This window comes from Pseudoliparis swirei, chromosome 10, assembly GCF_029220125.1.
Source record: "Pseudoliparis swirei isolate HS2019 ecotype Mariana Trench chromosome 10, NWPU_hadal_v1, whole genome shotgun sequence".
In the NCBI taxonomy this organism is placed as follows: Eukaryota; Metazoa; Chordata; class Actinopteri; order Perciformes; family Liparidae; genus Pseudoliparis; species Pseudoliparis swirei.
In genome coordinates this window covers 16323218-16348809 of record NC_079397.1, presented here as the reverse complement: position 1 = coordinate 16348809, position 25592 = coordinate 16323218, and the positions used below count along the sequence as shown (strand labels likewise).

At 44.7% G+C, this 25592-nt stretch overlaps 1 protein-coding gene and 1 long non-coding RNA gene across 3 annotated transcripts; both read left to right on the top strand.

The window, feature by feature from the left end:
• The first annotated feature begins 1223 nt into the window (after nt 1-1223).
• Nucleotides 1224-20666, top strand: braf (B-Raf proto-oncogene, serine/threonine kinase). Of its 2 annotated transcripts, XM_056424770.1 has the most exons (20): nt 1224-2382; nt 5199-5300; nt 5444-5731; nt 6803-6906; nt 7462-7564; nt 7860-8008; nt 9475-9594; nt 9681-9840; nt 10341-10380; nt 10785-10904; nt 11919-12055; nt 12131-12248; nt 12949-13033; nt 13162-13338; nt 13436-13482; nt 13664-13782; nt 14229-14360; nt 15224-15358; nt 16012-16165; nt 17336-20666. In XM_056424770.1, exons 1-20 carry the CDS (start codon nt 2227-2229, stop codon nt 17356-17358), a joined length of 2469 nt encoding a protein of 822 aa, XP_056280745.1. In that variant the 5' UTR covers nt 1224-2226; the 3' UTR covers nt 17359-20666. The 2 variants fall into 2 exon arrangements, with proteins under 2 accessions (XP_056280745.1, XP_056280746.1); XM_056424771.1 differs by lacking the exon at nt 10785-10904 and having other exon boundaries at nt 1225-2382.
• A 4024-nt stretch (nt 20667-24690) lies between these two features.
• Nucleotides 24691-25592, top strand: LOC130200787 (uncharacterized). The gene is made up of 3 exons (XR_008833080.1): nt 24691-24734; nt 24829-24944; nt 25063-25592. It is a non-coding gene; the product is annotated as an uncharacterized LOC130200787 (long non-coding RNA).

The following is a 25592-nucleotide window of genomic DNA, read 5'->3' as shown; positions in this document are numbered from 1 at the left end:
CATCGACAACCAGGATGTGACCTTTGACCTGATGAACGTCGCACTAAAAATAATAATTTGGTCCGAAGAACAAACATGACATTAAAATATTTAATAAATCAGATCAAGTGATTTGAGTGACCGGTTCACATCTCGACCTGCTGGTTAGTCGTGTGCTGAGTGTCGTCGCGCTGCAGTACCGATTCATCGCCGCCAGATGGAGGCAGAGGCCACATATTGCCTGGTGACCTCTGACCCTGCTCACAACGTAGTGTTGGTGCTCCGGAAGACCTCAAACAGCCTAAGAGGGGTTCAGTGTTCACTCTGTGGGTTAGGCAGTATGTACATATACATATATGTTTATATGTATATTATAAATATATGTGTATATTATATATTAATAAATGCGGTCAAATCTCATTCTCGGGTCCCCTGCTTACCTATTTTGTTCATATCCATACACACTGCTAGATTGTAGATCTTAAATGTCTTATTATTAATGATGAATTACTGCCTTAAACTAATCTTTTGTTATGGAGCAAACTGTTGGCTCTTCAGGTCGCTGCGGACCATTAGTCACCGCTGGCTAATATTTGGGAGCCCCAAAGGCATAAATGGATGAATAATTAAACGGGTCCACAGGTCTAGGATCAGTTACATCACGTCCTTATTGCGTAATTTTTTTGTGATCCTGATGAAAGTCTTTAATATTGAGTAACTGGCAACCAGATCCATTCCAACGATTGTTTTTGTGGATATTTCTTTCTTTTTTTAAAATAATATGAATTTTAACATGCTGATTGGCAATTGCTATGACCTCATAGCCAGGAGGACTCGTGGATGAATTACACACGTTGGTGTATTGCAGGTCTACTGTAACACAGTGGTTCTCAACCTTTTTATTAATGATGTACCCCATGTGAAATACGTTTACAGTAGTACACCCTAATCAACGGAAAGCATTTTCAGTTTGAAAAAATGTGTAAAACACAGCGCTGGGCCATCAGTGATAATGATTTAGAATATGTTAATTTAATCAAATTAAGTTTATGAACTTCCACTTATATTTAATTTTATATTTATTAAATAACTTCTATTTTTGGAACGATTTTTTAATGGATACTAATTTTAAATATATTTATTTTATAATATAACTTTTGCTGTTTCATAATGCAACGTTTTCAATCACAAAATATAAATAACACAATAAAAATTACAAATAAATAATATGATTATCCCATTTTGTAAACGTTTCACACCCAGTCCTTTGACCTGGTGTCACAGCTATGGTTACAGGCACCTTCAAGCATGGACTACAGGCCCTCTGGGCTGATAGGCCGAGTCAGGCCGAGCCAGCACACGTGTGGTAAAGATGAGCTGGGTCAGCCAATGGTGGATAAAGTCAGACATCAACAATTAGAAAACATCTCTCACACCAGTACTTGCATGTTTTTGATTATAATTTTTCATTAGCAGGCTTGAAATCTTACGTATTTATGTGCTCACAATATTCAGAAAGCAAAGCTCACAAACAAATCACCAACTAACGGACACATGAACCTGGGACCTCGGTTGGTTTCTTGATTTTGGGTTAAATAGTGGGCGTGGCCAGGGGGCCGAATACAACATTTCTCTTCTATTGAAGTCCCTTTTTTGAGAGTTGTTTACATTATGAACGCCATGTGACTTACATGTTGAATCATTGACTAGGTTTCCATGATGTATTGGGGCTGTAAACAGGGCATAGTGATAATACATTATTATTACTATTATAAAACAATAGAACATGTCTTTATTGCCAGGAGTCATTGGTCATAATCATACAGACGGTCGTCGTACAGCGGTGCCAGTGTTGCCAGGTCCGCGGTTTTCCCGCGGAATTGGGCTACTTTTGAAGTGTTGCCGCGGGTTGAATTTTTTGTCCGCTGGTTCGGGTAGACCTATTTTGCATGCAAATTACATGAATATCGTTAAATAAAAATCCATATTTTAAATGAAATAATTTATTTATACCCAAATCCTACCAAACGGACTCCAGATCAGCACGTACACACATGGACATGGGACACGGCCACATACACACTTTAAAAGCAGTGTATATGGTTTGGCACGGGCATATTTTGAGTTCTGATATTGGGCTGGTTGTCACACAACCTGGCAACCCTGAGCGGTGCTCTCTGTCGCCCCCTGCTGGCCGCAGTCGGCGTTTCCTTCTATTATTTTCCACTCAGTTCCTCGCAGTTTAAAATGGCGGCGTTGAGCAGCGCCGAGTCCCCACCGCCCGTCTTTAACGGAGACACCGCGGAGCGGGAGCCGGGCAGGGAGCCGGGCAGGGAGGAGCTGGGTGCAGGGCCGGACTCCTGCTGCATGTCGGGGATCCCCAGAGGTCCGCAGGATGAGGAGGTAAGCGCGGCGGCAGGAGCGGCGGCGGCGGCGGGCTCCGAGCTGGGCAGGAGGAGGAGGGGGGGGACCCGGGCTCCGAGCGGAGGTAATTGGATGTAAAAATGTTGAGGAAACACCGGCTGTAACCGTGGATCGTGGAGGGGGTGCAGTGCGGGGGGGAGGCGACGCACCAAACGTACACGGCGCCACCATCATGACACGCGGCTCGGCGGCCGGAACAATGCGGCGGCGGAGCGGCGGAGGAGCGGCGGCGGGAGGGGACGCGTCCATTCCCCGAGCCGCCCGTGTTTTATTTGGGGCCTGCTGCTTTCTATTCCACTCCGCTCTCGGCTTCATCTTCCAGGCTCACTGCAGCGGGTAGCCTGGCACGCGCGCACACCGCTGTTAACGCAATAAAGACACGCAATTACGGTGTTTTTCTAACGCGCTCCGATGCGCCCACAGTTCCATTTGAGGTCTTTTACCTCAGATGAGGAGGAGGAGGATGATGGAGGTGGAGGCTAACTGAAGTCGTGCTCGTGTGTCTTTTGATGTCATTTAGCTACACGCACTACTTTGATGTATATTAGAGGCTTTACCATCAGCGCTCACGCGCACGCACGCAAACCCACGTGCACGCACGCGGAACCTTCTGTCAGGCTGTGACCTCATCACTTAATACACAATGACTGTTCAGTGTGCAGGTCAGAGGCCTCCCTGTCGACCGTCACAGCAGGCTCCACCCCCAGCACAGCCAGGCTCCACCCCCAGCACAGCAGGCTCCTCCCCCAGCAGCATACTTCCAGTTCAAAATACCCTGAAACATCATCACGTTTAAATAGAAGCTGTTCTGTGGCCCAACGAGTCCAGTCGGCTCTCTGGTCAACGTGTCGCTTTGACAGTGGCGTAGTTGTGAAGTCTGAGGTTGACCCAGAAATGCAAATAGCAGAGGTTGAGAGATCTAGACTTGTAGTCCTACACCCCCCCCCACACCCACCCAGACCCGCTAAACGTCAACATGCCCACATCGTAACACTCACTTCTCCTTCATTTGTGGTCTCCGTGACCAATTGGAGCTACGCCCGATGCCGGCATGAGGGCATCACTGTTGTTCCACTGATGGAGGAGTTCTCCTGACGGGTGGACCTGTGTGTACAGAGTGTAACGCCCTTTGAGGCTAATTTGTAGTTTGTGATATTGGGCTCCACAAAATAAACTGAATTGAATTGAACGTGTGAGATTGGTGGCTTCCTTCTCCTATTAAACATGACGTGATCACTAAATATTCAACTAGAACGGGCACTCGGTAGAGCGCATACCTTCGCCGCAGCCACTTTTTTGGTACTTGGCATGAGAGTGGGGAGCTGTAAATTGATGTAACTTGATACCGGATATTGTGGTCATTATTGACATGTCGCATATCACAAGATTGGGCATTGAATTATGAACATTTTGGCATTAGTTGCATGCCAATTGGATAAAAATTGACCGCGCTATGGTAAAAAGAAGATGTTGACCTTTTCATGACCTTGACCTTTGACCCGATCGATCCCAAAATCTAATCAAATGGTCCCCGGATAATAACCAATCATCACACCAAATGTCATGCGATTCGGTTTAATACTTTTTGAGTTATGCGAGTAACACGCATACAAATAAATAAATAAATACACAGCGATCAAAACATTACCTTCCGCATTCTCGAATGCGAAGGTAATAAAAACTCATAACTGCAGCTGTTTTTCAGCCTGTTATCTCGAGGGCTTGGATGCTGAAGCAGCGAATGTCCGGATGGCAGCAGGAACCTACTTGACCCCTCCGGTGTCGTGAAGCTGTATGACATCGGGTATTAAAGGACTACACTTCTGGCGTTGCATGTTTTTGCCACTAAAGTGTTGCACATTTTTCGCGCGAGTAGATTCCGCATGCAGAGACGCGAATGGATGCGATTGACGGAAATTTTCGGAGCGCAGCGGCAATCCCGAGACTTGAGCGAAGCGAAAAATTGGCGGGATTCGCTCAACTTTGGCCGGTTGAGAGCGTGATCCATTGTTTTTGTGGCGGTGGTTGAATTCTCGGATGCTTTAACACCCCTGAGCTGAATATCAGCTGTTCTCGTTATGTTGGCACGACATCAACTCATCTAAGGACATGTCTTCTGACGCTGAAGTGACTGGCATCATCAGGGAGAGTCGTTTGCATCTGAATGATGACGTCAGTCAGCTGATCGTCTGAGAGGACTCATTTACAACAGCTTTTGGGGAAATGTTGGTTCACTGTAACTGAGATCCTATTTTAATGCTAAAAGTAAGTCTGTTGCCAGCTTCCCCAGAAGGACGCTTGTATTTGTGTCCGTTCGAAATGAATGAAAAGAGACCGATTTGTTATCGACGCTGCTCCAAAGAAATGAAGGGAACACTAAAACCAAACATTGGAGCTTGATGAAAGAATTATTCAAGTTCCCGTTCCCCAAACTGCTCATCCTATTCACAGAGGCCGTCTTTATTGATGACACGAGATTGTTCGATGTGAACCAAGATCTTTAACTTTATGGGTGCAGTTGTATCCGAGTAGTTTTACTCGTACAAGTACTCGATCGTGGTATCGGAATCGGTGCATCCTTATCGGACGGTGCAGTCTGCCGTGTCTCTTGGTTAAATCGTGGCAAGAACTCCTCGTGTGACCGTTTTTATGCTGGAGTCTGACCCTGGCATTGGGTGAGAGTGTTTTGGAAAACTGTTGCCCTCTTTCAGGAAACTGTAATCCCTTCAACTCTGGTTGTTCCTTTACTGAAGGATTTCAAATTGGTAATATTGTTCTGTGTTGCTTCTCCATAGATCTGGAATATTAAACAGATGATAAAGTTGACACAGGAACACTTGGAGGCCCTTCTGGACAAGTTTGGAGGCGAACACAACCCTCCTTCCATATATCTAGAGGTAAGACTTTATATGCATTTTCAGAGAACTATCGTCTTGTGATTTTGAATCTAAATAGAATAGTTTTACATCCATGCATTCATGTTGCCTCAACACATTAATATTAATATGATCAGTAAGTGTTGAGTCGGTCTCTGTGTCAGGCCTATGAGGAGTACACCAGTAAGCTGGACGCCCTGCAGCAGAGGGAGCAGCAGCTGCTGGAGGCCTTGGGCAACGGCACAGACTTCTCCTGCTCTCCGTCTGCCATGCCCGCCCTTCTGGAGGTCCACATGGGAGATTGTGGGGTCGCTGGGGGGGCTCAGGCCTTTCCCTCAGCCCCCAACTCCTTGGCCGTCCTGCAGACCCCCGTCGACGCCAGCCGAGCCAACCCTCGCTCTCCCCAGAAGCCCATCGTCAGGGTCTTCCTGCCCAACAAACAGAGGACAGTGGTATGTCTGATGTCCTCTGTGAGGATGCCTACGCAGTGAACATGATTTTTATGTTTGGGATTTTGTTTGTCCAAGAGTATAAGAAACCAAAAGCACATTTATATTTATATACAGGACTGTCTCAGAAAATTAGAATATTGTGATAAAGTTCTTTATTTTCTGTAATGCAATTAAAAAAACAAAAATGTCATGCATTCTGGATTCATTACAAATCAACTGAAATATTGCAAGCCTTTTATTCTTTTAATATTGCTGATTATGGCTTACAGCTTAAGAAAACTCTAAAATCCTATCTCATAAAATTTGAATATTTCCTCAGACCAAGTTAAAAAAAAGATTTATAACAGCAAAACAAAATCAAACATTTGAAAATGTGTTTCCAGGTGTTTCGAGTTAATTAGACGATTCAAGTGATTTGTTTAATACCCTACTAGTATACTTTTTCATGATATTCTAATATTTAGAGATAGGATATTTGAGTTTTCTTAAGCTGTAAGCCATAATCAGCAATATTAAAAGAATAAAAGGCTTGCAATATTTCAGTTGATTTGTAATGAATCCAGAATGCATGACATTTTTGTTTTTTTAATTGCATTACAGAAAATAAAGAACTTTATCACAATATTCTAATTTTCTGAGACAGTCCTGTATATTATACATATAATATATATATATATTTATAATATATGTATGTATATAGTAGAGTATAAGAAACCAAAAGCATATTTATATATATTATATATATACTATATATTTATATAATATTTATATTTATATATAGTTTATATATATATATGTATGTATATAGTAGAGTAAAAGAAAGCAAAAGCACATTTATATTTATATATAATATATGTATGTATATATAAATAATATATATATCTCTCAGGACGCTCAAGCCTGCAAACTCCCCACCAAATCCAGCACACCTGAGACCATGGTTTACGTGGAACTAATTCCATCACTACAGTTGGACGTTTCAACATGCACACTTGGTGTGGTTGTGTCGGCTCTTTTCCTTTTTTTTGCTGTCAGTTTAGCGGGTGGTGTGTTCTGTTGTGGTGCGTTCAGATACCCGCTCGCTGTGGAATGACCGTGAGAGACTCTCTGAAGAAAGCGCTGATGATGCGAGGCCTCATCCCAGAGTGCTGTGCAGTCTACAGGGTGCAGGACGGGTACGTCTACATGAAATGTCATCCTGTTACTTTATTAAATATGTTGCCCTCCTCCAAAAGGAATTATGTAGAATTTTGTTAAGTGCTCCTGCGTATTGGTGACACAGCTGCTACATTCCTTTTTTAAGTAATAATATTTAAGGAGCCAGGTGAAGGGTGTAATATTGAGAGGGAAAAAACTTCAGATTGGAAAAAAACTTGGTCCATAATAATTTGGCAACCTGGCAATACAAGGCTGTATGCCACAATAAATGTATATCTGAAAAATACAATACATTTATATCTGAAAAAAATATATGTAATTTTTTTTTTGAAATTTAAGGCATCGTTTCACCCACAAAATCTGAACGGTTAATTTTTAGTCTAAAGCTTATGTTAATTTGGTGATAATCATAATAATCAGTTCAGACTACAAATAGGAGTAGCGAGAGTACCTTGTCTTTAATAATCAATACTTTTCTTTTGGAAATCATCACGCTCATGTTTGGATAAGCTGAGATGAACGTCAGCGTGAGGCGTAGACCTTCTAACCTGACTCCGCCCTCCCTCTTTCAGAGAGAAGAAGCCGATTGGCTGGGACACGGACATCTCCTGGCTGACGGGAGAAGAGTTGCATGTAGAAGTGCTGGAGAATGTTCCGCTCACCACACACAACTTTGTAAGTCGTCGGATCATCATTATATTGCTCGGCCTAAACAGAATCACAACGCCCCCCTCTGTGGTGGTAAGCTTGAGATTCCATATTCCAGTCCCAATCCAGTCCTGGAAACCCAAGTCCAATTTACACTCCCACCAAATCTGTATCACTCGCATCATCAGCAAACACGTCCACTGCCTGTCGCTGACCATATCCGCCCCTCAGCGACCACCTTGACCCATCCAGAGCACAATCGGTATAAAAGGGTATCCCCCCCCCCCCTTCTGGGTCCTGAATCTGTGTTTGTGTTTCCTAGGTGAGGAAGACCTTCTTTACGCTGGCCTTCTGTGACTTCTGCAGAAAGCTGCTCTTCCAGGGTTTCCGCTGTCAGACCTGTGGCTACAAGTTCCACCAGCGCTGCAGCACGGAGGTTCCCCTCATGTGCGTCAACTACGACCAACTCGAGTAAGTCCGAGGAGCCGGACGCCGCAACCACTTTGGGATCGAAGCCATCTGTGCGGTGTCGTTCCGTCACGGCACAAGAATCTCTTGGGCTCCTAGATTTGAGTTGTCATAGCGGTGCTTGAAAGGGACCATTACGTGATATCCGGGACCAACTGGTTATTGTTGGCACACATGATGTAGTTATTGAACATATCGCCCGCAAAGTCGCCCTTTCTCCTGCTTTAACGAGCCGTAAGAAGCAGCTGTGTGGACGACAACACATACAATATGTAAAAACCATGTGTGTCCGTCTAGCTACCAGATGGCCGAAACCTTCACGGGTCCAGTTCTGCAAACCCTCATTCGCCAGCTCGGTACTAGAACTGACCAGTCCCCCCCCCCCCCCCCCCCTGATTAGATATCCGAGCCAAACGGCATAAATCTAGGACCCCGCGATGCGGCCCGTAAATAAATCGCATGCTGTTTTATTTAAAGGTGCCTTTATTTGTTGGGGGGTTCTCTTTGCCGCCGACAGGGTGGCCACACAGTGCCGGCGTTTCACTATATATTCCTTTTGGATTCCTCATTCCTCTCGATAAAAACCAACACTTTTGTTCTCACCCGCTGCCACTGGCTGTGAGTTCATTTTGAGCAGAAATCTGGTGGCTGGTGGACGAGACTGAGATGTATTCACTATCGTATTGTGACGCCTCCGAGTCAACAATACAACTATCTGTTCCACCACATTGAGCTCTGTATATGTACTGGTGGAACTCCACAGAGCTCACACATCAGTGTGTTGAGAATACTTCATTGTGATGCAATGATTTTAAAAAGCCACAGGGATAAATGATAAATTCATTTCAGTTTATTTGTATAGCCCAATTTCACAAATTACAAATTTGTCTCGGAGTGCTTTACAATCTGCACACATAGACGTCCCTGTCCCAAAACCTCACATCGGATCAGGAAAAACTCCCAAATAATCCTAAATGACCCACAAGTGATGTCACTCGAGTCGGCGTCGGTTTGGGGGGGATGAGAGAAATGTGGAGTCGGAAAGAAGTTAGCTTCCCAGACTTCCCCCCCCCCCCGTAGAGGCTCCCGGCTACACTGTAAGGAACAAAACGCCCAGATAACGGACTGAACTGTCGAGTTAATTTGCGGATAATGTGACCGCCAGGAGGAGAACGTGTCGCCGATATATTTCTGTGACATCGATTTTGATCCTTTTGCTTTTTTAAACCGTCCATTATGAGTTCAACGACGTCGTCGGTGTGTGTGGCGCTCCATCGATAGAGCGTTGGACCTTTTAATCGTCGCTCGATGCGGTTGCTGGTCTGTTCTCGACCGTCTTCGGCCCTTCCATAACCATCAGCTCGTGTCTCCTGATTCACGTCTGATGTTGGGCTCCAGCCCCGAACAACAAGTTGCGTGGAGAACAAATGAACGACGGACGAGTAATCTTGATGACGTTTGCTCCGCAGCTTGTTGCTCGTGTCCAAGTTCTTCGAGCATCACCCGTTCACCCAGGAGGAGGTCTATTCAGACGGAACCGCCCCCGTGTCCGAGGCCTGTCCGTCACTCCCCCCGTCGGACTCCACCGGGTGAGTCCCCGTCTTCTTGTTCCGTCTCTCAGGTTCAATGTGCTTCGGTCGGTCCACTTTTCCACTTACGTGATTCATCTTTCCAGTTCTATATGCCACGCCACCGCGTCCCCGTCCAAGTCCATACCCATCCCACCCAGTTTCCGGCCCAACGAGGAGGACCACCGCAACCAGTTTGGCCAGCGGGACCGCTCGTCCTCGGCCCCCAACGTCCACATCAACACCATCGAGCCCGTCAACATCGACGTGAGTCTGTCGGACTGTCTGGTTCTGATGGACGTGTGCTGCTCAAACAGGAAGTGATGCCGCTGGTTAACACTAGAAGCTGCAGTTGAATTTGGCGGATTTTAGTCGCAGCTGTCATCGAGGTTACTCCCCCGAGCTGCGTGGACCCCCAACCACGAAGAAGGCCACAGCTTTTTCCATTTTATTCCGAATCTAACGGGCCTACCGTGACTGGCTCGTGTCTGTAAATCATGGGACCACAACCAAAATAGGATTTTTTTTTTTTTGTGTGGAAAATGGGGGGGAAACGAGCTTTTGGAAAACGATGATGTCGGCACTATATTAATCACGGCCTCCGCCGCGGTTCAGTGCACTACGGTTTTGTAAAGGGACGCCCGTTGCCCGCTTATCTATGAAGCGACTCTTGCCTTGTCGCTGAAGATGAACCCTTAGTTCTCCAGCGTAATTCAGACTCGGGATAAAGGGTTCTATTCTTGATTTGACCTGCCTCTTCTTTTCAGGACCTGATCCGAGATCAAGGCTTGCCGCGGTCTGATGGAGGTAAGGATCCCAACCGGAGACGTGTCGCTCTTTCTACGGCTTTTTTTTCTCCAACCATCCCGCATCTGCGTGCTCTTGGTCTTGTGTGTCTACGTGTGTGTGTGTGTGTGAAGATCCGACCCAAGACATTGAGTCGGTTCTGTTTTAGTCCCGCACCCTACCATCCACTGAGATCTGTGGGTCAGGGTTTACGGTAGAACCTTCAGCCACCCTCCTTAGCTGATCCCAGAACAGTGAGGAGAGACACGCGTAGCTTCAGTCCGTCACCAAGGGGCCGGCTGTTTTCTACGATGTAGTGTGGTCGGAGGACTCTGCGCCCGGGAGCTCAGTGGTCGTTTGGGTTTGAGGTGAGAGGGGCAGGGTGAGTAGCAGTGATGGTCTGTCTGTTTCTCTTTGCTCTGCAGCCCCCCCGACCCACCCCGCCCGCTGCTTGAGGAAGCACCGAACACGGACCTCAAGCCCCCTCCTATCCTCCTACCCCAATGACATAGTGTTTGATTTTGAGTCCGAGCCTGTTTTCCGAGGTAGTTAGGCCTCTGTGTGTTTCCACCCCTCACCCCTCAGCCCTGTGTCACATCCAATGTCTCTCTCTCTCTCTCATCTGTACATGCTCTCTCGACCACACACCTGACCAGGTCACTCGTACGTCTCGCCGTCTACCCGGATAAGACGGCTCTTTCTGTGGTTTCCGAAATCCTCCCGTGATCATGTAATGTTAATTGATGATAATGACGAATCAATAATTGTTCAATTGCTCTGCTCCAGGCTTTAGTCGAGAGCTCACGCGGAGGTGTATTTATTCGTTAGTTGGCCGCACGATTTTAAAAGAGAACATCGTTTACGTGACTTCAGGTATTTAAAGGGCAAGTTCGCCAAAAACATAAAGTTGAAGAAATGGTTCCAGTGGAGACTGGCGAGTGTTTCTGACCAGAAATGCAATCGTGATTTAAATTGCGATTCAATTTGTCCTGTATATCCATCTATAAATTAAACTTCAGACGAGTATTTTCACTTTAAACAAAGTCACAAGTGTCTCTAATTTCTACAGAAATGGAATAATGCACATTGCAACGAGTCAGTCGGATACATTTTGTCCGTATTTTTTCAGATGGCGTATTAGTAGAACTTCTGCTTGATACTCAAAAAGAAACGCGACAATAACAAAAATGGTGTTCTATTTATAACGGCTCCAGTGCAATGGAGTCGTTGGTCGTCTTGGTCACGGAGAAAAATACAAATGAACGCTGATCTAAATCTACACGAGCCATTTCACAAATATTCCGTGCAGAATATTCACATCCGGCTCCTTTCTGCTCAACATCGTGGACACGGGTAGTTAGAAACTGATTTTTAATTAGATGTATTAAACCATTTACTGCCATCCAACCCCTCACCTCTGCATGTGACCAAACGATCCAGGAGCTTCCATCCCTCTTTACGTTTCTGCTTTGTCTTGAAAAATAAAATGTTTTTACCAATGCACCTCACCTCTCCTTTTTTCCCTCTTTCTCTTCATTTCTGATCCCCTCCCCCTCCAGGTTCCACCGCAGGGCTCTCGGCCACGCCTCCCGCCTCTCTACCCGGCTCTCTGACAAATGTCAAGGCTCCGCAGAAGTCGCCGTGCCCACAGAGGGAGCGCAAGTCCTCGTCCTCGTCCGAGGACCGCAATAAGATGGTGAGACGTTGTCATTATTTTAAATGTGGAGTTCATTGTGCAGCTCGTGTTTGACCCGAGCGCCCTGTGGAACAGAAAACCCTGGGGAGGCGGGACTCCAGTGACGACTGGGAGATCCCAGAGGGTCAGATCACTCTGGGTCAGCGGATCGGCTCCGGATCATTTGGAACGGTCTTCAAGGGGAAGTGGCACGGTAAGCCCAACGCCGTCCTCTTGCCTTCAGACCAGTAAGCATCACTATAGATAATAAATAACTGAGCGTTTATGTATTATATATTTTTTTAAACAAAGTAGGCTCATCTCAATTTCACAGACGTATTTCTTTCAAACAAACCTCTTAATGTTTCGGCTTCAAGACGGTTAAGAAAATTATCAGAAATGATTAAGTAGCTGAACACTTGACCTCATTTCAGGTCATTTTGGAGCTGTTTTTGCAACATTATCTTCGAATAAAGTTTTTCAAAACATATTTATTCTTTTTTCTTAAAATAAATTTTAAAAAATATATATATATATTCTTTTCTTAAAATACATTTTAAAAATATATATATATTCTTTTCTTAAAATAATTTTTTAAATATATATATTCTTTTCTTAAAATACATTTTAAAAATATATATATATTCTTTTCTTAAATATTTTTTTAAAATATATATATATAATATATATTCTTTTCTTAAAATACATTTAAAAAATATATAAATATATATATATCATTTTTTCTTAAAATAATTTAAAAAAATATTTATATACTTTTTCTTCACAAAATTTGCAAATATACATATATATATACTTTTTTTCTTTAAATGAAATTTGCAAATATATATATATACTCTTTTTTTTCTTAAATAAAATGTTGTTTTTTCATTGACATGTCCTCCATCTCCTCCCAGGTGATGTGGCAGTGAAGATGTTGAATGTCACTGCTCCCACACCACAACAGCTTCAGGCCTTCAAGAATGAAGTGGGAGTCCTCAGGTAACATCTGCCCCCCCCCCTTCAAAGCAGGGGTAGTACATTTTAAGCTTCCCTACAGAAGAACGTCTTATTACTCGAGACAGAGAGGTCTTATCGACCCTGTGTGTGTGTTGTTGTTTTTCCACCAGGAAAACGCGCCACGTGAACATCCTGCTCTTCATGGGCTACACCACCAAACCTCAGCTGGCCATCGTGACCCAGTGGTGCGAAGGCTCCAGCCTGTACCACCACCTGCACATCATCGAGACCAAGTTCGAGATGATCAAGCTGATTGACATCGCCCGGCAGACCGCTCAGGGCATGGAGTAAGCCCCGCCCCCCCCCCCCCCCCACACACACGCATGGAAAAGCATTCGGCGTGTGTGTAATCGGCCTCGTAACTTTTCTCTTTTCCTCCTGCAGCTACCTGCACGCCAAATCAATCATCCACAGAGATCTGAAGAGCAACAGTATCCCTTTTTAAAACATCCGTTTGTCTTAAGGTTGAGGCATTTTTATGACCAAGTTAAATTGCAATCGTCTGACGATGGCGGGATGAAAATATGACCTCCATCCTCGGTGCCCAGAAGCCCGACTTTTAATAGCTCGAAATTAGAAAAAGGGGGAGTGTTTCCTTGACCTCGTCCCCAGATATTTTCCTCCACGAGGATCTGACGGTGAAGATCGGTGACTTCGGTCTCGCTACAGTCAAGTCCCGCTGGAGCGGCTCCCACCAGTTTGAACAGCTGTCTGGCTCCATTCTGTGGATGGTCAGTGGTCAACCCCTTAACTGAGTTGTCTTCAGGGTTTGTACGGTCATGGAAAACCCGGGAAAGTCGTGGCATTTTTAAATGGTTATTTCCAGGCCTGGAAAAGTTCTTGAAAAAGTGAAATCACCCAAAAGAAATTGGAAAAGTAATGGAATTGTGTTGTATTCATATGTTCATTTACGCTGAGTTTTAAATCATTTATACGTTTAAAAAATAAGATGCTCAAAATATAAGCAGGCAATCTTTATTTTTTTTTGCACCTTAACTGAAAAGTTTGGTGGGCATAGCATCAGGAGCTCGGCAATAATCCACACGATGTACACACTGGGATTTCACATAAATGTAATGCAAATTTGGTGAAAAGTCGTGGAAATCATTGGTCAGTGTATGAACCCTGTGTCTTTATGACTCCGTTGCTCGTCGGTGTGACCTTTGACCTCTCTCAGGCCCCGGAGGTGATCCGGCTGCAGGACAAGAATCCCTACAGCTTTCAGTCGGACGTGTACGCGTTCGGCGTCGTGCTGTACGAGCTCATGTCGGGAGCACTGCCCTACTCCAACATCAACAACAGAGACCAGGTGAGAGGGAGGGAGGGAGGGAGGGAGGGAGGGAGAGAGATGTTACAAATACAAATATTTAAATATAAAAAATAAATCGCGTGTTTCCTATTTATTGGAAATGCTTGTGTTCTTTAATTAACCATCATAGATGACAATAAATAAATGAATGACATTTAAAAAAAAATTGAAAAGCATTACAAATGTTAATTCAGTTAAATAATTGTACTGTACCTCAGACCATTAACATTACATGCTTCAAAATACAATATATATATATATTTGATTTTTTTGTCCATTTCAGTGGCAGATTTAGTGATTTTAACTGCGAATGTTCGTATGTGCAGTGGTGGAAGAAATACTTGATAAACTAGTAACTTTACTATATATATAGTAAAACTATTACTACCTGACAGTAACAATGCTGCACTAACATGTTTACTTAGTTTACTTGGTTATCAGCACAATGTGCTTTTATTTAATGTCTGTTCAAGGTGAAATACTGATATGATGCTGTATAATTAAATGAATTATAATGCATCATTCTTAAATTGTTGGATATATTACGAGTCAAATCTGTAAACATTTTCTATGAAGTAAACAAACTGCATCGTTTGCCTCTGACGTACTTAAACGTCATAATACACGCACCGAGGAGCTGAAACGAGATCATAAGTCGCTTATATTTAGTACATCATTACTAATGATATGATCTTTATTTGGATTTCATCCATGCGTCATTTAAATGCTCTCTATTGAATTAAAATGACTGTAGTGTCGTCTTTTTCCGAATAATAAAACGGCATGTATTTCTGCTTTCGTTCTACAAAATGTTTATCCCGGCAAACGTGATGTCATAATAACGGCCATCTCGATTCCCATAGATCATATTCATGGTGGGCCGAGGTTACCTGTCTCCCGAGCTCAGCAAGGTGCGCAGCAACTGTCCGAAGGTCATGAAGAGGCTGATGGCCGACTGCCTGAAGAAGAAGAGGGAGGAACGCCCTCTCTTCCCTCAGGTGAGACGAAGCTCATCACGGCTCAAATATTATCGTTTTTGAATCGGATATTTATTTTAGCGCGGACCTGCTGGTGCTTCGTTCTTAAGGATCTCCTGGATTCAAGTTTTCATACACGAGCAAACCATGAGAGAGAGGTAGAGAGAGGTAGAGAGAGGTAGAGAGAGGTAGAGAGAGAGGTAGAGAGAGAGAGAGAGAGAGGAGAGAGAGGTAGCGAGAGAGAGAGAGGTAGAGGTAGAGAGGTAGCGAGAGAGAGAGGTAGAGAGAGAGGTAGAGAAGTAGCGAGAGAGAGAGAGAGGTAGAGAGAGAGAGGTAGAGAGAGAGAGAGGTAGAGAGGTAGAGAGAGAGAGAGAGAGAGGTAGAGAGAGAGGTAGAGAGAGAGAGAGACAGAGAGAGAGGTAGCTAGAGAGAGAGAGAGAGATAGAGAGAGAAGAGCAAAGGCCACAACGGGCAGGAGCTGTCTCCTCTCCCTCGGTGGTTGGATCTCCATTTGATTCCATGAGGACCGATCGGCTCGGCCACCAGGTGTCCTCAGGTTCACCTGAGAGGAGAGATGACTCCTTTACTTCCACGCCGCACGGCATTGTGGGTGCGCTTGTCTCGCGAGCCTTCGTGTTCTGACCGATGGCCGCTCTGCGTTTGTTCCCGGTCAGATCTTGGCGTCCATCGAGCTGCTGGCTCGCTCATTACCCAAAATCCACCGCAGCGCCTCGGAGCCGTCGCTAAACCGAGCCGGCTTCCAGACGGAGGACTTCAGCCTGTACGCCTGCGCCTCGCCCAAAACCCCCATCCAGGCCGGCTGCTACGGTGAGCACACACACACACACACGCACACACACACACACGCACACACACACACGCACACACACACACACGCGCACACGCACACACGCACACGCCATCGGTCTCAACCCGAGTCGTGATTCAGGAGATGTACTCGCGCTGCGAACTACTAAAGAACTACTGAACCGAGGAGGGAAGTCGGCCTCAATGCACATGTTTTTAATTATTTTTTATGTTGACACAAACTCCTCCAAAAAAAACAGAACGTGGAAAGATTTGATCTGAATGGATTATGTTGCATATTCAATGAACATTTAAAGGAAGCGCTTTAGAGAGGGCAGTAGATACTCGCTTTGTAGTAGTAGCATTAGTAGTAGCATTATTAGTATTAGCAATGGTAGTAGTAGTAGTAGTAGCATTAGCAGCAGCATAATTAGTATTAGCAATGGTAGTAGCAGTAGTAGTAGCATTAGCAGTAGCATAATTAGTATTAGCAATGGCAGTAGCAGTAGTAGTAGCATTATTAGTATTAGCAATGGCAGTAGTAGTAGTAGTAGTAGCATTAGCAGCAGCATTATTAGTATTAGCAATGGTGGTGGCAGTGGTGGTGGCATTGGTGGCATTAGCAGTGGCGGTGGTGGTGGTGGTGGTGGTGGCAGCATATTGCAGGCAGTGGTAGCAGTAGCAGTGGTGGTGGCAGTGGTGTTAGCAGTGGTGGTAGCAGTGGTGGTGGCATTATTGGTGTAGCAGCGGTGGCAGCAGTAGCAGTAGTGGCATTAGCAGCAGCAGCAGTGGTAGTGGTGGTGTGGTAGTGTTGGTGGCATGGTAGTAGTAGCAGCAGCAGTGGTAGTGGCAGCAGGTAGTAGCAGCAGTATTAGTGGTGCCAGTGGTAGTAGCAGCAGTAGTAGTATTAGCAGTAGCATTAGTAGCAGTAGTAGCACCATTAGTTGTATTATTAGTTATAGTATTGGCAGTGTTATTAGTATTGGTATCAGCAGTAGTAGCAGCAGAAGTCATAGCAGGAGTATTAGCTTTAGTAGTAGTAGTAGTAGTAGTACTAGTTGTAGTAGTACTAGTTGTAGTACTAGTTGTAGTAGTAGTACTGTGTTCCTGGTGAACCCAGATGCTCATGAAGCCTCGCTGTATAATCATTCCTGTGGCTGCTCACTAACTTCTGTCTTTATTTCTTTTTAGGGGAGTTTTCGGCGTTTAAGTAGTAATCTGCTGCCCCCACGTCCATCTCTCTCTCCGTCACTTCTCAAGTCTCGTGTCCATGCGGTGGATTCATTCATTAGAAACAAACTGGGGGGAATAGTCTCAAAGAATGCGCTTTATTCTTCCTCCGTCCACCTGAGGAAGTCGGCCTCGCTGGAGTCCACTTCCAACAAAAAGCCGTCCAGCAGGCAAACGGGCGACACACCCGCCACTCCATTAGGAACCACACGACACAACCGAGGGCCTCGAGTCGCCCCTCGTCCCATCGTTTCCTCTGCAGGCGCTGGACAGCAGAAACGGGGCCGTGCAAAGAGGCGTGGCCTGCCGTCCAGCGGTTGAGATGGAAGGCGTTGGCCGATCCCAGAGAAGAGCCTGAAGTTACTCGGCGCGGTTAACCCCCGAAATAATGTTCTTTTTTCTTCTTCTTTTTTTCATGTTTCCGATTAGTTTTTTTCTGAGAAGAAAGGTTTCTTTTCCAGGTTACATGTCGACATTCTGCAAAATACACGACGTTCAACACCCACGAGGACGCGGCAACAGCAGTTTCATCTCCTGACATGTATATCTTTTGTTCTACCTTTTCTCAAACCTGCAAAATGTAAACAGGAATCTGGTAGAAGAGTGTTCCTGTTCCTCCGCCGGAAAACAGAAGGCGTTCCTTGGGAAGGAAAACTGCTCCTAATTGTTCGGTGGCATTGGATCCTCCCCCCCCCCCCCCCCCCCCCCCGGAGGGTCGAAGCCAACCAATCAGACGCTTGTTAATTAGCCAGCTTCAGCCACGCTCTGCCTTTTCGGGAGGTTCTCGCGTCGATGTGAAGCGCGACGTGTTCTGCGACCGCGGGATCCGTTTACAGCGGGAAACGCCGATGAGTTTGGTTCCTCGCGGCGTCTTTAAAGCGCCCGGTCAGAGCCGCGCGGCCGGCCTCCACGCGGAGCGACGGAGTGTGTACAGTAAGTTGAGACACGGCAGCTTTTACGAAAAAAAGCTTTTTCTTTCGCTTCACACCCAACCTCTCATTTCTTTTTTTCCTTTTTTTTGTTGTAATACCAATTTTTGCATGTCCCCCCCCCCCCCCCCTCATGTGGCTTTAATATTGCACTCAGCGTAACAATGGGGACCTCGCTTGTAGCTGCTGACCGATGGCGCCGCAGGTTACCTGTGATTATCTGGAGAGGAAAAGTTTGAAATGTTATTTACATTCTCTCCAAACTTGCACCTGTACTTTTTTTTCATCTCTTTTTTTTTCATTCCAGTGTGTGTGTGTGTGTTGAGGGTTGCCGGTATTATTACAGGTTTATTTTTCCTTTTGCTATAGTCGGTGTTTGCCTTTTTTTCTGTACAGGCAGGCCTGCAGACATTTAGTTATTTGTGATTTTTTTCGTTGTTGTAATTTTATTTAATGGGATTTATTTTCAGCTTTTATTCTGAAGCTATCGGTCTTTCTTTTTGACGCTTGTTTAAGTCTTCGTGACTCGTGTACTTGCACTTTGTAGAGATGGATAGAAGCAAATGAGCGACTTGCCTTTTCTTTGTTTTTTTATTGAAGAATAAATTGTGACATACAGAGCTGATGACCCAAAATGAAATGTCCAACACGCGAGCCGTCTGCGGGGGCGGAGCTGTGAATGTTTGAGAGCGGTCTTCTGTAACCTTTACCTGCAGTGATGGAGACGGCTGGTCTGAGAAATGGATATTGTGGAGCTGAACATCTGACAGATTGGTTCTTCCCATCATCACGGAGTTATGTCTTTCCATCGTCGCCCCCCCCCCCCCCCCCCCCCAGCGGCCATGTAATCGGACATTTTGTTGCCTCTCATCTTTGTGCGTACAGGACGGAGATGTGGGGAGTTTAGCGTAGCTCAGCACAAAGAGTGGAAGCGGGGTCAGAGCTAGCCCTGACCGGGGGGGCACTGAATGCACAAAGATGATGTTTCTATTGACGTCATATAACCCAGATTAAGAAGCATATCCTTTTTTGGCTGTTTTTTTCCCGCTCGTCTGAAAACTACGGTGGCCTTTGGGTAAAAATGTGCAGCGCTCTCACGATAGAGTTGGGTGTGTCCGCTCTAGGCTGCCGTAGAAACACTTGTTGAGCACGCGCTGGTGTTCGGTGGACCTGGTTCCACCCCGAGCGTCTTAGGGCTTCCAACCCACTCTTGACTTCCACTGGTATGCAGGTTAGGGTTAGGACGATGTACAACGGGATATTGTGAGGCCTTTTCGTGAAATATGACATATCCCTCAGTCGTGTAACGCCTCTGATGTAACCGAGGTCTTCTCTAAAGAATCCTGAGCCGACACGTCGACGGCCCCCTCCAAGGAGATGAGCTTGTTCGGGTTGTAAAGGAGACTTTGAGTCACTAGAGATGAGAGTATCACATTTTCTCGGTCGTGACATTTTGGAATCAGTAAAAAAAATTTTTACAAATAGCCCAATGATACTGGTACTGACAAAAGGATGAGGTCATGTGGGCAAGAAAAAGATTCTTGATTTCATCATTGAAATTGCGGCTTTTTCAATTTGTTTTTCTTCAATATAATTCTGATTCAAACCTAGATTTATATATTTTAGTTTTCTGATCTCGGAGCAGCTTTAGTCTTGAGAGTGAGCGAGCGTTCCAAGGACTTCCCGTACATTTCTGTATCGGCTTGAAGACGTGTTCACGAAGTTTAAGCTCAACTCAAGCTTGACTTATTTGCTTGTTCTAGAGCTTTTGATCTTGGGGAAGTAGTGTCTCTGTCGTCACCCCCCCCCCCCCCCCCCCCGGTTCAGACTTCACACCCTTGTTCACCTGACGGACCTGAGGAGGACCGGTCTCTCCGAGCGTTGTATTTATTTGTTTTCCTTCTACTAGTATCTGCCGAGTCTTCATAGAATCTTTAGGAGTAAACACTGAGGCCGCCGCACACCCGTCTGTCTCCTCTTCGTCCGAAACCCCCTTTTCTGTTCTCTAGTTTCCGTTTCTCTTCTGAAGCACCCTCCTCAGACCCGACTGTAACGGGCGGAAAGCGACTTCACGGAGACCCGTTTCTCTGATTTTGGGTTATTTTTCACCTGTAAATAGTTGTACAAAGGAGACGCACTGTCTGTTTGCTCGGAGGCATGGAGACTACAAATGTAACGAATTATAAAATGTTCAAAATAAAAGAGATGGGAAGATTAAAAGACATTTTGATAGGCAGACTTCTGTGAGAGAGAAACAAGTTGAGTGTAAAAATATTTAAGGCTGTATCATAAGGAGAAAGAGCTTCATGTATTTGTTGTGAATATGAAAAACTGATATATTAAAGAAGTGCATGAAAACTGTAGCTTGCTTCACGTGTCATTTGTTTGGTGTGTTTGTGTGGGGGGGGGGTATTTAGTTCATTTTGTATAGCCCAAAATCACAAATGTGCCCCTTGGCTTTGCAATCTGTAATACTTTTTTTCTGTTTCTTGGGAGTTTTTCCTGATCCGATGTGAGGTCAAAGGTCAGGGATGTCGTATGTGTACAGATTGTAACTGGATAACCTCTAAAGGGAGGCGTCCGAATCAGATGCCCGAACCACCTCAGGAGAGCAACAGAGGAGGATCCCTCTCCAGGATGGACAGAATAGATGTCATGTGACCAGAAGGACAGATTAGAGTTAAAACACATTCAATGAGTGACAGAGTGTATGAATAGTTGGTTGTCGGCATGGACCACGATCCAGACCTCCATGATCCATCAGGCAGATGGAGGTAGAGAGGAGTGGGCGGAGTCTCAACAGGGCCATGGCATGGTTGGTAGTCAGCATATTCCACGATCCAGACCACCGTGATCCATCAGGCTTCACCTCAAATGTCTCCCATATCTGTGACTACGTTGTGTGAATGTTAGTCCTGATGGACAGGTGGCGCCTTAGCTCCTCCCATCAGTGTAGGTGTGTGTGGATGGGTGGATGATGTCATGGAGTGTTAAAGTGCTTTGAGTGGTCGGAAGACCAGAAAAGATCCGTACAAGTCCATTTACCATTTCAACGCAGAGCTCAGGCTGGATGAGAAGACAGACGCACCGTGTTGACCCTCTCTGCCAGGAGATGGCAGTGTGAGTCTGTTCAGTTGTTTGGCGAACAAGTTGCTGAATACTGAAGTCACTTTTCAAAACACTTCCCAGTCTGCATTGCATAACATGCAACTTAACCAAACCGTTCATCGCACCTCCAAAACTCACTGAAACCACCAAAACAATAGTTTGGACTGATTGCATGTTAGCAATAGAAGGAAAACTGTAAATCGTATATTTAAATAAATAAGAATAACGAATGTCAGAATACATATTTATCATGTAGTATTAAAAAATGACAATTGAAAAATAAAGATGCATTTGTTTTATTATTTTTCAATACCTTCAAGCTTCAGTGCTTCCTGTTCTTACTGTATTACTCTAACATCATCAGTTTCTTTTCTGACATGTTCCTTAATCTATTCAATTCAATTTATTCTGTATAGCCCAATATCACAATTTTCGAATTTGCCTCAGAGGGCTTTATGTACACATACGACATCCCTGACCTTTGACCTCACATCGGATCAGGAAAAACTCCCAAGAAATAGAAACAACCCTTTCACAGAAAAAAAGTAAAGCAACAGAGGAGGATCCCTCTCCAGGATGGACAGAAGCAATAGATGTCATGTGACCAGAAGGAGTCATTACAGAGTTACAACACATTCAATGGGGGCCTCATCACCAGGGCCATGGCAGGAGGCCTCAGACACAGCCAGGTCCAATGGACCCTATGAGACGTGAAGTCACAAAGACTCTGGGAGGAAGCAGAGTTAGTAATGTGTGATGGAGAGATGAACATTCATCCATAAGGTGAGAGAAAAGAGGAGAGAGGTGCTCAGTGTATCCTAAGCGTCCCCCAGCAGCCTATCAGCCTATAGCAGCATCTCTAGGTCTGGACCAGGTGAACCTGATTCAGCTCTAACTATAAGATTTAATAAGACTTTGTAAGTTAGGACACTAACTTTATTTAACAGAGAGCCAGTGCGGAGCAGCTCATGAAGGAGTAATGTTATCTCTTTTCTGGGATCTGATTAAAATGACCTAAAGGTGTATCATAAAGATAAACTCACAGTATGTGTCACAGCTAGGGATGGGTACCGAGAACCGGTACTAAGTCAATACCGGTACCTGATTTGACGGTATCGGTTTACCGTTAAGCCGCTGGACATACGGTGCTGCTATCGGTATATTACGTGACCCTCATCCCGGTTTGAGACCCCTCTGATTGGCCAGCGGCGCGCTCTTATCATTGTTGTGATTTGTGTTGTGACTGTGAGACTCCCGCAGTCATGGCGGACAGAGCGAAGCGATCAAAGGTCTGGGTGCACTTTCAAAAATTGAGTGGCGATAGTGCAAAGTGCAATCTTTGTACTCAAGTCGTTGCTTGTAAAGGGGGTAACACAAGCAACTTGATGAAGCATTTGAATCTCAAACGGTGCAGCATATTTGACAGCCTAGTAAACACTGTGGCTGCTAGTAATGCTAGTGCTAATAGTGCTAGCATTAGCACAACAACAACGTCTTCCTCCTCAGTGCAACCTGGTGCGAGCGGGACGGCTGCCTCGACCGTGAAGGTAACATTTGTTTTTGTTTATAACTCTACAATTATTAACTCGGAGCCATCAAGCAACTTCTAATGTATGTCCCCAAATAATCCCATAGACAACGTCAGTCAAGCAGCAGCAACAGCGACAGCATCCACACAGGAGAATGTTAGGAGAAGTCAGACAGCGGTGGCCTCTCCATTCTCTATAGCTAAACGAGGGACAATGACACAGGATCAGAAAGCAACATGTCATAGGGCTATAGCAAAGTATATTGTGAAGGATATGCAGCCCTTCAGTACAGTGGAGTCCAGTTGGTTTAAGGTACGTTTGGTAGCCGGTAGCTGGCTTAGCATAAATCGCTATCTAATTGTTAGGTAAGTTAGCCCTAGTTTTGACTTGCCCAACGTTTTCTTCTGTGTTGAATATAAGCAGACTACGTTGTGAGCATTCTTGCACTCTATGTTACTTCTTAAATTGGATGTTCTGAAAAATCTACAGCATAGAGTATGGCAGGTAGCATATAAACAGAAGTGCAAAGATGTAACATATTATTTACAGAGAGTGTAGTAAGTTATTCAGTTTAACTGATGTAATAAATTACAATATACATGTATATAATTAAATATGTATGCTTGTTGCTATTTTTCCAACTGTAGGGAGATGACCACAGCCCTTAACCTAATTACCACCCCTTCCAGAGACACTCTGTCCAACACACTCATACCTGCTTGGTATAACATCGAAAAAGAGAACCTGAGGCAGAGCTTGCCAGTGTGGAAAAGTTGCCATTACAAGTGATGGGTGGACCAGTATTACACAGGACCACTACATAACGGTCACGCTCCACTACATTAACCAAGGCCAGTTGAAGCAGAAAGTCCTTAAGACACAGGCAGTATATGAGTCTCAGAGGGCCTGTTGTTGCTGAACAAATAGATGAAGTCCTGGCTGAATTTGGGGTGAGACAGAAGGTCGCGCAGAACTGTCGACAACGCCCAAATATGGATGTGGCTGGACAGCTACAAACAAAAGCTTGGATGCTTTGCATTCTCTAAACCTAGGGCACAAAAGGTTTACAATGTGCAAGCTATCTCCAAGTGGTCAGCAAGGATCCGGATGTGATCGTTTGGATCAAAGATCCTCAATGATTAAGACCATTTTCAAAGAGAAGCAGCGTCTCCTGGGTAAGAAACTTTGCCTCATTGTTTCAGTGTAATTCAGACAGGACAGGAGGAATAAATACATTTTAATTGGTCATCATTTATATATTTCAGGCCTGCCTGACCATTCTGTGGTCCTTGATGTCAAAAATTCTCTTTATCTCATGGTGGAGAGATTTGTGGAGCAATATCCTGCAATACAGGCAGCATTCTTGGACCCTGTGCCAAAAAGCTCATGAAGAGAGACAGGTATGAATTAATTAATGGTCTAAGCAAACATAATAATGCTATTATAATAAGTCTTAAAAATAGTTCATTCTTGTCAGGATGAAGAAAATCCATGTCATGATATAAACAAATTATTGTATAACTAAATGGTCAATACAGTATACATTATAATTTTGTAATTTAATATCAGACTTGAAGAGATCACAGATGAAGACTTCAGGAGGGCTGAGGACTTTGTCAGTCTGATGCGCATGCTGTATACAAGTACCCTGTGTGTCAAGCGACAAGTCTTCTACATGTGGCCAGATAATTCCCATTCTGCAAAACTGAAGACCCACTTAACTGTCAAAGAGGAGGATTCCACATTTGTACGGTAAAAGAAAAGGTCTGGGGTGACCTCTCCAAACGTTACCAGGTACAGCTGCATATCTTTCCCTAATAATGAGTATATACCCTCCCTCCCTCACTGTGAAGTGTTATGTGAAGTGTTATTATTTTCTTGTGTACAGGATCATGACATAATGGCCTTTCTGGAGGAGGCCACTCTTATGGATCCAAGATTCAAGGAAAGCTGAGTTCTTCTGATGAAGTTTGGGAACGACTGAAGGCAGCAGCATTGAGGGAAGTAAGTATTTATCAAAATTACATATTTAAGAAAAAGTTTGCAATGTTTACTACAGTGTATTTTTATTTGTATTGCAATAATGTGCATAGCAACATTAATATGTTGATATCCCTCTCAGATGTTAGGAGAGGAGGATGCAGTGCCAGTGGAGGCTCAGGAAGTGGAAGTGGATGAGGATGAAGAGGATGAAGAGGAGGAGGTGGAAAATGTAAGTAAGACATGATTCTGTAATACCAATGCTATATGTTCTAACAAAAGCAATAAGCCTGAATACATTTACATGGTAAATATTATATTTCAGCCTCATGTCAAGAAACCCAGGGTCTCTGCACTGGAGGAACTCTTCGCTGAAGAGGATAAAGAGCTGCGGAGGAGCCTTATTCAACAGGAAACAACAGCGCCAACAATCCTCGAGAACATCAGGAATGAGCTGTCCGTCTACAGAGGCCTCCTTCCCATCCCTACATCAGAAGACCCTGTCCACTGGTGGTGGAGAAAGAAGGAAACTTTTCCTGTCCTCTCAGCTCTCCACCACCTACCTCTGTGTTCAAGCCTCCTCAACGCCTTCTGAAAGAGTGTTCTCCACAGCTGGCAACACTCTCAGTAAGGAGAGATCTCGGCTTCTCCCGGAGAAAGTGAACATGCTTA

Coding starts and splice junctions, on each gene's coding strand:
- braf (XM_056424770.1), top strand. CDS start 2,227: ATGGCGGCGTTGAGCAGCGCCGAGTCCCCACCGCCCGTCTTTAACGGA. Junction 5,301..5,443: donor CTCCTTCCATATATCTAGAG/GTAAGACTTTAT, acceptor TCTCTGTGTCAG/GCCTATGAGGAGTACACCAG. Junction 13,783..14,228: donor CTGGCTCCATTCTGTGGATG/GTCAGTGGTCAA, acceptor GACCTCTCTCAG/GCCCCGGAGGTGATCCGGCT.